The sequence below is a fragment of the Diaphorina citri genome, unplaced genomic scaffold (assembly GCF_000475195.1).
Source record: "Diaphorina citri unplaced genomic scaffold, Diaci psyllid genome assembly version 1.1 scaffold224, whole genome shotgun sequence".
Taxonomy (NCBI): Eukaryota; Metazoa; Arthropoda; class Insecta; order Hemiptera; family Psyllidae; genus Diaphorina; species Diaphorina citri.
Genome location: NW_007377661.1, coordinates 176,445 through 192,779, shown reverse-complemented (window position 1 = coordinate 192,779; position 16,335 = coordinate 176,445). Strand labels below are relative to the sequence as shown.

The following is a 16,335-nucleotide window of genomic DNA, read 5'->3' as shown; positions in this document are numbered from 1 at the left end:
CACTCAAGAGTCTATTATTAATGTTTCTTAATCTTATGGAGACTGGTTTGGTGAGTGAAATCTTGAGTGTAGGGCTGTCATACACGCCCTACATGGACATTACGCCACTGGTGGGTATTAGTTCAGAAGCCACAACAAAATAAAATTGATAGGTCCTAAAAGGAGCTTGGAAGGTAGTGCACCCACCTTGTAAAAGTTGGGTTGTGGGTTTGATTCCTGCCTGGGGCAAACTTTATCCTAAATACTTCCTCAATGCTCTTTCTCAATTCCACTCAAGAGTCTATTATTAATGTTTCTTAATCTTATGGAGACTGGTTTGGTGAGTGAAATCTTGAGTGTAGGGCTGTCATACACACCCTACATGGACATTACGCCACTGGTAAAATTGATAGGTCCTAAAAGGAGCTTGGAAGGTAGTGCACCCGCCTTGTAAATGTTGGGTTGTGGGTTTGATTCCTGCCTGGGGCAAACTTTATCCTAAATACTTCCTCAATGCTCTTTCTCAGGTTGGCTTTCTCCTATCCTAGTCTCTCTTTCAGAATTATAATACCTTCATTGTTACAGTTTGCTCTATCAAACTTAATAATTTTATTGTTTTTCAGATGCCTATTGACATGATCAAACTTCACAACATTTAGAGCAATTCATAGATCAACATGTATGGAAGATCAGTAAAATCCATTTTAATTGGAAGTAAATGCCATTGTTTTTCAGATGCCTATTGACATGATCAAACTTCACAACATTTAGAGCAATTCATAGATCAACATGTATGGAAGATCAGTAAAATTCATTTTAATTGGAAGTAAATGCTTATTTCAACACCAAACAGTAGTTATTTCACAAGTGCCTAAATTCTGCCACCATGAAGCTGTTAGACAACCAATAAATGATGTGAAAGCCAATCATCAAGATGCTCAAGAAGAGAAACTGCTTAAAGTTGCAGTTGTTGGTTTACCAAATGTTGGGAAAAGTACATTAGTGAATCAACTAGTTAAGAGAAGAGTAAGTTGTCATTTAGTAGTCCTAGTTTGGTAGGAGAAAATCTTTACTCAAAGGTTCATGTTTGTGGTAACTTATCCATGAGGAGCTGAATTTTTTTATAGAACTAAAGGCCTAAAGAATGGGTACATCGGTAGTCAAAATTTATAGTTTGGTAGGAGAAAATCTTTACTCAAAGGTTCATGTTTGTGGTAACTTATCCATGAGGAGCTGAATTTTTTTATAGAACTAAAGGGCTAAAGAATAGGTACTTACATCTGTAGTCAAAATTTGCAATCCTAATTCCTACATTGAGTTATTGACATTGACCAGAGGTTACAGTCTAAATATCTTGGTATACCAATTCATACATTTTTTTCTTTCAGATCTTTGCTATGTCCAGAAAAGTTCACACAACCAAATGTCGGGCACGTGGTGTTTACATAGAAGACAAGAGTCAGTTGGTTTTCTTGGATACACCAGGACTAGTCAGTAATGAAGAAAAAGAAAGATATAATCTGCAACAGGAATTTGTAGAAGGTGGTAAAAGAGCAGTGTCCGAAGCCGACACTGTTCTTGTCATTCAAGATGCTAGTAATCCTTACACCCGGTATTCCTTAGATGAGAAAATAATGAGCATACTTAATGCTTATCCAAATAAAATGGCAGCCCTTGTGATAAATAAAGTAAGTATGAAGGCAAGAAGAGACCTGAATGGATAGTTTTAAAAAGTTTTCAGTAGCTACTAGGTACTTATGGAACATTGTAAGTAAATGGTAAGTGGTAGAAGAAAAGAGCACAACCACTCTGGCTGTATGGTTGGGCCAAGGGCCATTTTGGCAATACCAAAAAAAAAGTACCTATGAAATATAAACATTATTTATTTTAATATGTAGGTACCTACAGTAAAATGAACTAAATCACTAAACCAAGTACATCCTTTGATAAAATCTAATACATTGAAATGAGTTATGAGAAGATTAATAATTTAATTGTACCTATCTTTTTCCAGGTTGATTCCTTAAAGAAGAAAAGATTTCTCCTAGATATGGCCCGAATACTGACGAATGACACCCTGAAGAAAATCACTGATGATTTAAAATCCATCAAATATATACCCGAAACTGAAAAAGCCCTAGAGAAAAGAATATCCGAAGGCAGAGGTTATTCCAATTTCAACGACATCTTCATGGTATCCGCCCTCGAAGGGACGGGTATTGACGATCTTAGGGTAGGTTTTAGTTTAAATGAACTTTAAAAATAGCTAAGCTGAACTTATTATTATGTATTTATTTTTCTATCAGACTTGAAGAGACTATGGTTTTAAAATAATCAAGAACTCTGTTTAGTTGCTGTATACTCGTTGACATAGGTATCAGCCAGTATTGATTTTTTTTTTTCTTTCAAAAGGTTTGATAGAGGGAACTTTAACTGCTAGGGTCTTATCGTCCCGAAATCGAAGAGAGAAGGAAGACAGGATAAGAGAACGAACCTTATCCCTTCGGGATAAAATCCGCGCAGGGCGGGAATCGAACCCGCGGCCTAGCGCTTACAAGGCATGTAGTAGTGATATTGAGATAAATCCCAAGTGCAAAGGCTAAGAAAGAGAGTTTTCCTTGATATGGACACTGGTTTTCATGACAAAATCACTGAAACAAATTAATTTTTAGAAACAAAATTAAAAACCACTTGCAACATGACTTGAATTTAGGGGTTTTATTATGTCAAAATGACTGAGGCCTTCTTATGATGGGACTTGTAATATTTTGTGGCACACCCCATTTTTATTTTGTTTTGTATGCTAGTTTAAATACTAGATCTAGTCATGGGTTGGATTTTTGCCTGGCCAGATTTTATCCTGAATGGATAAGGTTTGTTCTTGGAACAGCTGGCTTTCTCCTGTCTTCCTTCTCTCTTTGCTTTTGGGACGATGACACCTTAGCAGTTACAGTTCCCCCTATCAAACCTCTATTGATAACAGACACAATCTATTGATAACAGACACAAACAAATCTGTCTTCCTTCTCTCTTTGCTTTTGGGACGATGACACCTTAGCAGTTACAGTTCCCCCTATCAAACCTCTATTGATAACAGACACAAACAAATAGTATTTGGTTGTTAACACACAGAGCCCAGGTGGGGTTTCCAGTTTAGTGTGCGATTACCTAAAAAAAAAAAAAAAAAGACTCGTTTAAGTAGATAGGTACATTACTTTTCTTCCTATAGGATAAGAAAAGTAAAAAGTAAAGAGTTTCATTATGTGGATTCATAGAGGGGACAGGACTGTAACAACGAAGGTCCGTTTTATCGTCCCAAAATCGAGAGAGGAGGACAGGATAGGAGCCAGCCAGCCGTTCCAAGAACGAATCTTATCTGCTTAGAATAAAGTTTGCCCCGGGCGGGAATTCAAACCGCGACATAGTGCTCGCAAGGCAGACGGGCTACACTCAAAACTAGCTGGGCTGACTTCAAGTTGATTGAAAAAAAAAAACAAACGAAAATCATTCTGTGAAGTACCCAATTTTTGATAATATAATAACTCACCTTTGAAGGCTTCAAAAGCTTTCGTATAGACAGCGAAATGCTCTTTGATCACATTGGGCAACTCGAGAGTTTCGTCTTTGAACGTGGGCCAAAACTGAGCCGACAGAATCATGGCAGTCACCGGGAATTGTTGATTGTTGAACTCGAAACTCGTGTCTGTGTGCAGATGAGCGTTGATCCTCTTAGAATCATAGATATCCTGAAAAGAGATTTTAATTTCGGTTGAAACAATCTAATTGACTGAAATTTTTGGAATTTTTTAAAAATCAACCAACCAGATGGCTTAATCTGAGTTTAAACTCAGTTTGTGGCCCGGGGGGGTTGAACTTTATAGTAGATATCCTCATTTGGCAAAATTAAATTTAAATTTCCTTTCTTTTTATTATTTTTCCCCCAATTAAAAATATATTCTACTCAAGGGTTGTGTTTTCAGTTTTGAACTATTACATTATTTTTTAGTCAAGAGAATACTTTTCTCTTCGTGTCCTATTCAAGAGAAGATTCTACTCTTCGTCTCCTACTGTACTCACTTTCAACATAACTTCACAGCAGTGGAGCAGGGAATCGCCGAATCTCAACTTCAAGAGTTCTAGATATCGAATTTCCTTCTCTGTTCGATACGTGAAGTTCGACAGTAATCGATCCGCAAGAAGAGTCCGATACTCATTCACGAACAATTCCTAGAGGAATAGAATCAATTTATTAACATTATTATAATTACATTAATAATTACTTAATACCTACCTATGTAGGTCTTTTTTTTTTCAAGAAAAAAAGGGGTTTGATAGAGAGAACTGCAAGAACGGAGGTCTTGTCGTCTCGAAATCTAAGAGAGAATGAGGACAGGATAGGAGAAAGCCAGCCGTTCCGAGAACATCTGTTTAGGATAAAGCCGGCCATTCACTATCAGCTAGGACTGACAGGTCGCCCAAGAGGCTTATTATTGCTCCCATACACTATCAGGTAGACCTGACAGGCGCACCTGTTCAGGCGTACTTTTCAGGTCTACCTGATGGTGAAAGGCCGGCCTAAAGTTTGTACCGGGCGGGAATCGAACAAGGACTAACAGGTCGCCCAAGAGGCTTATTATTGCTCCCATACACTATCAGGTAGACCTGACAGGCGCACCTGTTCAGGCGTACTTTTTAGGTCTACCTGATGGTGAAAGGCCGGCCTAAAGTTTGTACCGGGCGGGAATCGAACCAGCGAACACTCTATTCTTACCTTGCTTCCATACACATTGACCAGCATAGTGATAATATCAGAGGTACGTCTACTCTTGGAGTTAGAGGAAGGATCTGCATCCACGGGATCAGGAAGCCAATTCTCCCAGTCTGCAATGTCGTCTGTGTCTTCACAGTTCTGTACATTGGCGCTACCTGGCGGAGGTGAATAGAAGTGTAAGAGACAAATAAACTCAGGGGTAGGTAATTAAAAAAAAAAAGATGAGTGTTTCACCACCGTTTTTGTTTGGTAGCAATGAAACAACTGCTACAGTAGACGCATGTGGTCTGTGTCGTAGCATGTGGTCAAGAGAGGGATAGTTTAATATTTGATATTTTTGAGAGCTCTTAACCATTCAGCTACAGAGGTGGGCTCAAAGTTTCTTAGAAGTCAGTATTGACCTTAGAAGACAGAAATCATAAAAACACCTTTGTACTCATATATTTATGAAATAAATGAATAAATTGAATTGAATCATTGTCTTTCCTGTACTACTAATGTCGTCTGTGTCTTCACAGTTCTGTACATTGGCGCTACCTGGCGGAGGTGAATAGAAGTGTAAGAGACAAATAAACTCAGGGGTATGTAATTAAAAAAAAAAAAGATGAGTGTTTCACCGCCGTTTTTGTTTGGTAGCAATGAAACAACTGCTACAGAAGACGCATGTGGTCTGTGTCGTAGCATGTCGTAAAGAGAGGGATAGTTTAATATTTGAGATTTTGGAGAGCTCTTAACCATTCAGCTACAGAGGTGGGCTTAGAAGTTTCTTAGAAGTCAGTATTGACCTTAGAAGACAGAAATCAGAAAAACACTTTTGTACTCATATATTTATGAAATAAATGAATAAATTGAATTGAATCATTGTCTTTCCTGTACTACTTACCAGTACTCCAGTAACCTCATTGATAAAACGGGCCGTTCAAAGAATTCTTACCTGAGACAAGCTCTTCAGCCAGATCACTAGGACCTTCCTCTGTCAAACTATGAACCACGCAGCGAATTGTATCGTCACGATTACGAAGATATTGTCTGAAAATCCAAAGTAATAATAGTGCTCATTTATACTGCTACTGAAGAGTCCTTTCTCCTTGTATCGTCACGATTACGAAGATATTGTCTGAAAATCCAAAGTAATAATAGTGCTCATTTATACTGCTACTGAAGAGTCCTTTCTCCTGATTACAGGCGAGCGTTTTGACCGCTATAACACTATTTATTTACACTCTAAGCGACATGTCGCTTAGTTCTTCGGCCATGTGTGGCAATTAGATATTTTAATGCAAAATTGCACATTTATCTAATTTCAGTTCAGAATTCTTACGAATACCTCTGTTCCGATTCTACAAGAAAAATACGCGTTCCCTCTCCCCATGTGTGGCAATTAGATATTTTAATGCAAAATTGCACATTTATCTAATTTCAGTTCAGAATTCTTACGAATACCTCTGTTCCGATTTCACAAGAAAAATACGCGTTCCCTCTCTTATCTTACCGAATAGGTTTGGTGACAGTCTCCAGAAGTACACCGGAAGGGTCCAACTGTTTGAGTGCTCGGATGGCTGAGATGTAGGCGGTGAGAATATCGCACGTATTGACTCCGGGATGTAGCGGAAGGGTCCAACTGTTTGAGTGCTCGGATGGCTGAGATGTAGGCGGTGAGAATATCGCACGTATTGACTCCGGGATGTAACAGGCGCGTTTCCAGGGACATTTGAAGTTTGCCCGTCAAAGTGCTACGAAGGTTGACCTTCTGTAGACACTTACGTAAATCATCAACGGCCGGGCCCGAGTCGGGATATTCTGAAAAAAGAAATAACTTGAAATAAGTGTAATTTAAACATCAGATAATTATGAATGGGGATTGGTAATGGGTCGGTAATAAAACCACGAGATAACCACGATAACAATCATGATCACCTCGAATCCTATCTGCTAATTACCAACGTCATTATTATCATTAAACTTAACTGCTTAAACCACATTATGGATTATTATTCGACAGTAGGTTCGATTAAGAATCATGGCAGTCACCGGGAATTGTTGATTGTTGAACTCGAAACTCGTGTCTGTGTGCAGATGAGCGTTGATCCTCTTAGAATCATATATATCCTGAAAAGAGATTTTAATCTCGGTTAAAGCAATCTAATTGACTTCCGAGAGTTAAACTTAATCTGAGTTTAAACTCAGTTTGTGGCCCGGGGGGGTTGGACTTTATAGTAGATATCCTTATTTGCCAAAATTAAATTTAAATTTCCTTTCTTTTTATTATTTTCCCCCAATTAAAAATATATTCTACTCAAGGGTTGTGTTTTCAGTTTTGAACTATTACACTATTTTGTTTTTTGTTTCAGAGCCGATGTGTGTATGTCTGATAGAGTGTCCCAATCAACGCGTCGAACGAGTGGTCACAGGTCCAGGGGGTCTAAAAATACGAAGGATAGCGACAACGGCCGAAGAAGAGCTTCGTATGACGTTCAAAGTTCCTTTGAAATTGAAATTGGTCGTCACAAGTAAATCTCCGAAATCTTTCGGATGAAGATGGGGGTTTAGATCGGGCTTACCATGTAACATGGGATTCAGATTAATTTCGTGTTAATTCGACTCGAAAAGGCTCGACTTTAAATGTTACGTGTAAAGTTATAGGTTATATTTCGAAGAAGAGCTACGTATGACGTTCAAAGTTCCTTTGAAATTGAAATTGGTCGTCACAAGTAAATCTCCGAAATCTTTCGGATGAAGACGGGGGTTCAGATCGGGCTTACCATGTTGAATAACATGGGATTCAGATTAATTTCGTGTTAATTCGACTCGATAAGGCTCGACTTTAAATGTTATGTGTAAAGTTATAGGTTATATTTCGGCCTCAGTCGAAAGAAAATTAGAACAGAACATTGCAAAGTGGTCTAAGAATTCGTTTGGAGTTTGTCCCCAAAATAAATAGCTCATCAATAAAAGTATTTGAGTAAACATTTTGTAAAATGGAAACCATAGTTTTTATTTTTACATGTACCTACTTAGGGGTTACCACAATTACATCTTGGAACTTTCCATATTCATAGATTCTCTATTTTGCCGTAACAGTAACCAGTAAACTGGTAGATCATTCGCACCGACTCGTTAGGTGGACTAACACATTATTTTTTGTACGGGTATCAATACCTTTTAGGGGGTTACCACAATTACATCTTGGAACTTTCCATATTCATAGATTCTGTATTTTGCCGTAACAGTAAACTGGTAGATCATTCGCACCGACTCGTTAGAGTCGTTAGGTGGATTAACACATTTTGTACAGGTCAATACCTTTTAGGTACCTAGCAGAAAAGAGAGAAGAAAACCAATGATCCCATTCATTGGAAAGTGCAAGGGGTTACCACAATTACATCTTGGAACTTTCCATATTCATAGATTCTGTATTTTGCCGTAACAGTAAACTGGTAGATCATTCGCACCGAATCGTTAGGTGGATTAACACATTTTGTACAGCTCAATACCTTTTAGGTAGCAGAAAAGAGAGAAGAAAACCAATGATCCCATTCATTGGAAAGTGCAAAATCTCTTTTATTGGACCGGACTTGATAAGTCCAAAGAATAATCCTAAAGAATTGCTCCTTAAGACTTCGGCAACCGATAGTAGCTTCCACTAAACAGGAGCTTATGTTCGTGGACTTTGCGGTCGAGGAATTTTCTCAGCTCTTGCAGGGAACATTCCATCGATGATGGGGGGCCCTGGGAGGCGAACATCTTGAGCATCTGGTGAATTCTCTCCAGGGGTAAACCGTCTAGATTGGTGAGCATACCGACAATGTACGTCCAGAAGACTTGCAGTTCCTCTTCACGCAGCTCATGTGCGGAGGCCATTGCACTTTCCGTCTCTTCGTCTTCACAGACGAGCTCTGAAAACGAAAATGAAAAATTTGCTTTTAATTTACATTATTTTATCTAGGCCTAGGCCCCGTCAAAGTGCTACGAAGGTTGACCTTCTGTAGACACTTGCGTAAATCATCAACGGCCGGGCCCGAGTCGGGATATTCTGAAAAAAAGAAATAACTTGAAATAAGTGTAATTTAAAAATCAAATAATTATGAATGGGGATTGGTAATGGGTCGGTAATAAAACCACGTGATAACCACGATAACAATCATGATCACCTCGAATCCTATCTACTAATTACCAACGTCATTACCATAATTAAACTTAACCCCGTCAAAGTGCTACGAAGGTTGACCTTCTGTAGACACTTGCGTAAATCATCAACGGCCGGGCCCGAGTCGGGATATTCTGAAAAAAGAAATAACTTGAAATAAGTGTAATTTAAACATCAGATAATTATGAATGGGGATTGGTAATGGGTCGGTAATAAAACCACGAGATAACCACGATAACAATCATGATCACCTCGAATCCTATCTGCTAATTACCAACGTCATTATCATAATTAAACTTAATTGCTTAAACCACATTATGGATTATTATTCGACAGTAGGTTCGATTAGTCTATAATTCGATATTGAACAAACGAAGAGAGCTCTGAAGCTGTGTCCACAACTCCACACATAGTCGATCGATGTCGACTGAACCGTTCACACTGCCTCGACAACATAGATTCACCTCGTCGATCGACGGTCGTCGACTGTGTGTGGACACAGCTTAAGACGTTTTTTTTTAATTTATTTATTTATTATTATTTTTTTAACCATAATAATAGAACTCTGATGGTTAGTGTAAAGGAGGCCAGTACGCAGGTTAAATAAAATCATTTACATGCGTTACATATTTTTCAATGTCCTCACCTATGATAATGTTAAAAAGCTGATCAATTCGGAGCCTTGTGTACGTCTCGTACAACAAATACATAAGTCGCTGCTTATTCTCCTCAAATATCACATCATGATTCGATTGAGGCTTTGTTTTCTCTCCCCCGTCAGTAACAGGGAGCTGATTTTTAATTTGTGCTGGACTCTCGCTTATCGCTTTCTCTGAGCCACTTGTGTCCATTTCTTCATCTAGTGTTTCATCACTTTTGACTTCCATGGAAGTTTTCTCTTCGTCATTTGAGTCGGATTTCGGTGTTTTAGCACTGATTCCATTGAAGTTAATGTACTTGTCTGGGGAATAGATGCGAGAGAGCCACACAATCACCACGTTTTCAGAGGTGCCATCTAGGCCAGAGAGCTCGCTCTGGGGTCTAATGAGGGATATTCAGGTACATAATTATGTCGTGGTACCCTACTTCCTGAGACGGACTTGACCATAGTCCCATTCAGGTACCCTCAAAAGAGCCAGTGTTATTGTCTGTGGCTTGACAGGGCTGGTTTTGTCTCAGTTTTACGTCCTCCAGCGAGACAGGGTAGGCCTAGGCTACCTAAAAAAAAATCAACGCATCACCGTTAGTAGAGTTAAATCTCCGGTGTGGTTGGGTATTTCGTATAAAAGTTGAAGTTATGCGTATAAAAGAGGAACACTCACCTGGCACGGTATTATTCTTGTTCTTGCTGGGCGACTCACTGGTTTCTTCCTCAATCAATACAAATCGATCGCTCGCTATTTCCCGAATCAGCCCCTGCGATTGCCAGTAGGTGATCTTTCGCCTCAGCACTGTGGCTGACACATGTAGCACTGCACTCAGTTCGTCTATGGTCCACTCTGGTTTGGTTTCAAAGTGAGAGATAATGGCAGCATGTGTGGGAGACACGGTGAGGTTGAGAGTACGCCCGTATTTGAGTTCGATTTCGAGCTTCACAGAGCCCAGGTGGGGTTTCCAGTTGAGTGTGCGATTGCCTGAAATGTCAAGTTTTATTACGTGGTTTGATAGAGGGAACTGTGTAGGGCTGCCTGGAAGGGATTGACAAGAAATGCCGACTCTATATTAGTAGGAAGAAGAAGAAGATAGAGAGAACTGTAACAACGAAGGTCTTATCGTCCCAAAATTGAAGAGAGAAGGAGGCCAGGATAGGAGAAAGCCAGCCGTTTCGAGAACGAACCTTACCTATTTAGGAATCAAAACCGCGAACCACTCTTCCATTCTTTACTTACCCTGACCGAGGCAGTTATTACTTTATTCTAAAGTTTGCTCCGGCCGGGAATCGAACCTGCGACCTAGCAAACACAAGGCAGACGTGCTACCCTTCAAAACTAACTAGGCTGGGGTTAAGTTGATTGAAAAAAATAATTCCGTGAAAAGTTCCGTTTATGTGGGTAAACAATATGGAATATGCTTTGGAAATCAGGAGGTTTGTTGAAAACTCATATCTCCTTGGGATTGGCTACTGAATAAAATTCTCCCACCAAGATCTTGTTAAGCATATTCTCCAAATTAAGCCCTTCTAAATGACTGGATGGCTACAAACATCCTTTGCATGTTGTGCTGCTTGTACTTCCTTGGGAGAGATCTGCAAACGAGCACTCAGCAAATCATCAAAAAATACAAGTGAGGTTATTTTTGTAATCCCTTTAATTGAGCTTTAATAGGTATTAAGTACTTAACTTCAGTAGGTCCTAGGTCCCTTAACTTAAGTCAGGCTCATTCTTAGGCTGAGATTTAAGCCCATGCTACTAAAGCAGGCATTGGAGTAAACTATGACTATCTATTGTGTACCTGACTTCATATCTAATGTATAAAATAAATGATAAAGGTAAAATACTTACTTAGGCTTGTATTGGCATTCTGATTGACAAATGAATTAAAGGAGTGCTTGTAAAAATAAGTGGTCACTGTATCATGATCTTTGGGTAGTTTGGAAAGTAATGCTGCTTTTAGAATTACATGAAAACTAATTTCTATGTCTTCATAGCCATACAACGATCTTTTATATCCAGTTATACTTCTCAGCTTTTCAATAGGTCTCACATGAACCATAAAAAGCCTGCTTTGGAAATCAGGAGGTTTGTTGAAAACTCATATCTCCTTGGGGAAAATACGGCTATACTCAATTTGTTGATGACTTACCTTTGAAGGCTTCAAAAGCTTTCGTATAGACAGCGAAATGCTCTTTGATCACATTAGGCAACTCGAGAGTTTCGTCTTTGAACGTGGGCCAAAACTGAGCCGACAGAATCATGGCAGTCACCGGGAATTGTTGATTGTTGAACTCGAAACTCGTGTCTGTGTGGAGATGAGCGTTGATCCTCTTTGAATCATATATATCCTGAAAAGAGATTTTAATCTCGGTTGAAGCAATCTAATTGACTGAAATTTTTGGAATTTTTTAAAAATCAACCAACCGACTGGATGGCTACAAATATTGTGCATATTGGCTTCTGTGAGACTTTTTCATGACTTCTATGTACATACATAGACGCACAGCAAGTCTGTTGCAGCATAGACTTTCCTGAGATTGTCTTACAAACAAATAGCAAATCATATTATCACCAGTGTATCTGGCACTTTACTAATTCAATAGGAATGCCTAATCAAGTAAAACTACTTACCAGACTTTTTCCAACTATGATGGGAAAGGCAAAACAGATCTTCTCCCACAGAACATCATCAATATCCTCGGTAGCCATCACTGTCACAGTTTCTTGGCCAGACTTCCAGATAAAAGGAAAAGCACTAGGTAATAAAATTAAATACCACTGGCCACTCACTGGCTTTTCAGTTTTTTTTTTTTTACTTTTAAATTTAAATCTAAATTTTTGAAATTTCCCTCTAAAAAGAAAAAATAAACAACAATCGACAGTGTTGCCAGATCAGAAAACGAATAAAAATTCCCTTACCTCTGTGAAAAAATTCCCTCCATATAAACAGGACGAGAGTATAGGCAACGGTTCTCAATTTTTTTTCTACGCGCCCCCCCCTTTTTTTTACAAAAATTGAATGCTTCGCGGCCCATTTACTGTATTTTATGGGATCTTCCCGGGGGCATGAACCATAAAAAGCCTTAATTGTTTGGCTAGATAGAAAATTCCATCAGTAAATTTTCTAAAGCCTTCAAAATTGGTTGTGCACTTTAAAAAAAAAAAACAGGTTTGATAGTGAAAAATGTGACTTTTGAGGCCCAAAAGCAAAGAGAGAATGAAGACAAGAAAAAGTGGAAAATGATTTTGATTGCTACCTCACCACATTTTTCCTACTGTGGAAGTGTGACAAATGGCCATTGGAAAAGCATTTCTCACCTGTTCAAGTGTTTCAATATAGGACCGATCGAAACTCCCAGTGCACATTTCTTCCACATGTTTTTCAATGTGTTTGTGAATCAGATTTGTAATCACATTCCCTGTCAGCTGCTCCAAAATACCCAAACTCAGTAAAACTCTGGAACAAAATAAATAGATAAAAAGAGTTTTATGGTATCTGTTACTGTGACAAAAAAACCTACCTGTTCTTAGTCAAAAGTTAGTCTTGTTGTAGGAAAAAATAAAACCTTATGATATTAGAGAAATTAATGCATATTTACTGGTACCTAGTACCTACAGTAAAAAAAGCTCATTTTGTGCCCATTTCAAACATAATGCCTAGGAATGTAGGTACCTACCTACTTACATAAATTAGTGGCCCACTGAATAGTCTTGAACTTACTTGTTAACTTTGTAGAATAGATCAACAATTGATTCACATTTGCAGCAGTCAACCTCCAAAGTACATCCTTTGCATGTTGTGCTGCTTGTACTTCCTTGGGAGAGATCTGCAAACGAGCACTCAGCAAATCATCAAAAAATACAAGTGAGGTCATTTTTGTAATCCCTTTAATTGAGCTTTAATAGGTATAAAGTACTTAACTCCAGTAGGTCCCTTAACTTACTTAAGTCAGGCTCATTCCTGGGCTTAGATTCAAGCCCATGCTACTAAAGCAGGCATTGGAGTAAACTATGACTATCCATTGTGTACCTGACTTCATATCTAATGTATAAAATAAATAATAAAGGTAAAATACTTACTTAGGCTTGTATTGGCATTCTGATTGACAAATGAATTGAAGGAGTGCTTGTAAAAATAAGTGGTCACTGTATCATGATCTTTGGGTAGTTTGGAAAGTAATGCTGCTTTTAGAATTACATGAAAACTAATTTCTATGTCTTCATAGCCATACAACGATCTTTTATATCCAGTTATACTTCTCAGCTTTTCAATAGGTCTCACATGAACCATAAAAAGCCTTAATTGTTTGGCTAGATAGAAAATTCCATCAGTAAATTTTCTAAAGCCTTCAAAATTGGTTGTGCACTTGGTTTTGTCAAAGTATGACCAGAATGGGGGAACAACTTGATTAAGGAGTTCATCCTGAACATATTTTAGAACTAAATCTTCTAGATCCTCATGTAGATTGTTTTTCTTGATTTCTTGACAAATTGATACAAAAGTTTCATCTGAACAAGAATTGACATCCTGAAAATTGAAAGAGGTTGTCAAATCAGGTCAGAAATATTCAATGCAGCTCAATTACATATATTACCAGGTTGTAGAAGTCCTCAATTTATTTGCAAATTCAGTGTTTGACTCTTTCTGTACATAACTCTATTGGCTACTGAATAAAATTCTCCCACCAAGATCTTGTTAAGCATATTCTCCAAATTAAGCCCTTCTAAATGACTGGATGGTTGTCCAAGTTTGCAGCAGTCACATCATTTTTTTCATTTTTCTCAAAACTGGAAACATTTGCTTTCATGACAAATTTTACACCTTTGCTTTCAAACAGCTTGGTGATACGTTCTCCTACTTCTTTACCCAATGATTCTTGAAATGGAACAGCACCTCTTCCTACAACTGTCACACTTTTCACTTTGCTTGCACAGAAAGCTGCAGCTTCCATACCAATGAATGATGAACCAATAACTACAACATTGGATTCTGGTGTAATGTGAGGTGCTATGTTGTTTGCATCCTCCACAGTTCTTAAGTAGAATACTTTGTTGACTCCATCAGCTTGTGAGATTGTTCGAGGGCTTGATCCAGTTGCCAAATATATTTTAGTAAAATCAATAGAGGTTCCATCTTGAAGTTTTATTTTCTTTTCATTCAACTCTGAGTCACTAATGATCTTTTTACCTTTGATAACATGGATATCATTATCTTTGTAAAACTCCTCTGTACGTAGAAGTATACTATCAGCTTTTATATCCAGTTGTTTACTCAGTTTAACCCTGTCATATGGTAGAAAATTTTCATCAGTTATGAAATATAATTTTCCAGTAAATCCATTTTGACGTAAGGTTTCTACACATGTTGCACCAGAAGGTCCTCCACCTACAACAATAAATGTATCTTTGTTTCCACTGGATAGTTTAGCCATTGGCAGTTTTCTTTTCTTGTTCTTCAGTTCATCTTTCCTGGCTTGAACTACAACAGAGTCATCATTTTGGATGGTCACTTTATAACAAGGGAGACTGTCCATGCCTGGAAAATCTTCAATGTCTCCGGTAGCAATATTGAAGCAAGCACCATGCCAGGGACATCTTACTCGCCCATCACCAAGAGATCCTTTAACTAGGGGAGCTCCATAGTGAGAGCATTTGGTTCCAACAGCATAGATATTACCTGTCGCTGTTTCTTATTTTCAAAAAATGTTATATCTTTTTCTACGTTTCCATTGAAAATTAAAAAGGTTCTCTAATTTTATTTATTAAGACTTGGTTGAATAAAAACCATTTAGGTACCTATAACTTACCTTTTTGTTTGACTAAGAGAACTTTCTCATTTTCCCATCCAATGTCCACTTCTTTCATACCATTCTCTGGAATATCATCTTTCTTACAGACAACTGTCTCAATAAAATCCTCTGGATTGGAGGGTGGCATGTTTTGAGTCACAGATAGTTCCCTTCCTCCACAAAATGATCTGATTTGATTTCTGAAATTACTTATTGCAGAACGCATTGGAAAGAAGTGACTTTGAACCAATACATAAGAAAACTGATCAGAAACACCACCAGAAAAGAACTTTTCAAGGTATTCAACTATTAAAGAATGTGGGCAGGTATAAATTTAATAATTGTTCAATGCTGAGGACAAGACAGAACGAGAGCACTAAAATTATTGGTATTATATGAACTAACTCTGACTCAGATCACTGGGCAATACAACATCAGGATCAAAATGACCTTCACACTTATAACTTATAAAGATCTGAGAATTACAGTATGAGTCAATCGGTCTAACTTTAAGATAGGTCTACGTTCAGTGACTGTTCACTTCTGTAAAACTTTCAAGGATTTGTAAGATTTGTTGCTTGGGGTTTGTGGTTTGACGTCCCTCTGTTAAACCTCTTTTGATAAAGAAAAGGAAAAACAAACGCGTGTATTGTGTATCAAACGCCTACAAGACTCATTAAATGACCTTCACACTTATAACTTATAAAGATCTGAGAATTACAGTATGAGTCAATCGTTCTAACTTTAAGATAGATCTACGTTCAGTAACTGTAACTGTTCACTTCTGTAAAACTTTCAAGGATTTGTAGGATCTGGCACAGGGGAGCGTGTTGAGGACGAGATTTTTGTGGGAATTTTGCTATAAATCCCACCATTAAAAAAAATACCCTGAGGACGAGTGAAATTACACGGGATTTTTATTGTCGTCCTCTACCTCTAACAAACATAAATAGGTATACCTACTACCAAACTTTAACCGAAGATGTAAATAAGTAG

The 16,335-nt window shown here is 38.1% G+C and overlaps 4 protein-coding genes across 4 annotated transcripts; 1 reads left to right on the top strand and 3 right to left on the bottom strand.

Moving 5' to 3' along the window:
* Positions 1-304: 304 nt before the first annotated feature.
* On the top strand, positions 305-2,798 carry LOC103506259 (GTPase Era, mitochondrial). The gene is made up of 4 exons (XM_026821349.1): positions 305-319; positions 1,368-1,667; positions 1,994-2,212; positions 2,787-2,798. Exons 1-4 carry the CDS (start codon positions 305-307, stop codon positions 2,796-2,798), a joined length of 546 nt encoding a protein of 181 aa, XP_026677150.1.
* A 302-nt stretch (positions 2,799-3,100) lies between these two features.
* Positions 3,101-11,000, bottom strand: LOC103506258 (anaphase-promoting complex subunit 2). The gene is made up of 10 exons (XM_008470644.1): positions 10,997-11,000; positions 10,220-10,531; positions 9,544-9,912; positions 6,437-6,550; positions 6,243-6,354; positions 5,685-5,779; positions 4,751-4,905; positions 4,057-4,206; positions 3,527-3,725; positions 3,101-3,147 (listed from the first exon to the last, which is right to left on the bottom strand). Exons 1-10 carry the CDS (start codon positions 10,998-11,000, stop codon positions 3,101-3,103), a joined length of 1,557 nt encoding a protein of 518 aa, XP_008468866.1.
* Positions 11,001-11,679: 679 nt separating this feature from the next.
* LOC113466171 lies at positions 11,680-14,078 on the bottom strand (the record flags this gene model as incomplete). The annotated part of the gene is given in 5 exon segments (XM_026821348.1): positions 11,680-11,898; positions 12,182-12,283; positions 12,827-13,007; positions 13,272-13,377; positions 13,631-14,078. Coding segments are annotated over 5 exon segments (819 nt in total).
* A 196-nt stretch (positions 14,079-14,274) lies between these two features.
* On the bottom strand, positions 14,275-15,932 carry LOC103506257 (apoptosis-inducing factor 3). The gene is made up of 2 exons (XM_017442777.2): positions 15,358-15,932; positions 14,275-15,227 (listed from the first exon to the last, which is right to left on the bottom strand). Exons 1-2 carry the CDS (start codon positions 15,563-15,565, stop codon positions 14,275-14,277), a joined length of 1,161 nt encoding a protein of 386 aa, XP_017298266.1. The 5' UTR covers positions 15,566-15,932.
* Positions 15,933-16,335: the final 403 nt, after the last annotated feature.

Excerpts from the sequence above, each read along its gene's own strand:
- LOC103506259 (XM_026821349.1), top strand. Across the intron at positions 1,668-1,993 it reads CAGCCCTTGTGATAAATAAA|GTTGATTCCTTAAAGAAGAA; the intron begins GTAAGTATGAAG and ends ATCTTTTTCCAG.
- LOC103506258 (XM_008470644.1), bottom strand. Across the intron at positions 4,906-5,684 it reads GGCTGAAGAGCTTGTCTCAG|GTAGCGCCAATGTACAGAAC; the intron begins GTAAGAATTCTT and ends CACCTCCGCCAG. Across the intron at positions 4,207-4,750 it reads TCAATGTGTATGGAAGCAAG|GAATTGTTCGTGAATGAGTA; the intron begins GTAAGAATAGAG and ends CTATTCCTCTAG.
- LOC103506257 (XM_017442777.2), bottom strand. The coding sequence starts at position 15,565 with ATGCGTTCTGCAATAAGTAATTTCAGAAATCAAATCAGATCATTTTGT. Across the intron at positions 15,228-15,357 it reads TCTCTTAGTCAAACAAAAAG|GTAATATCTATGCTGTTGGA; the intron begins GTAAGTTATAGG and ends AAACAGCGACAG.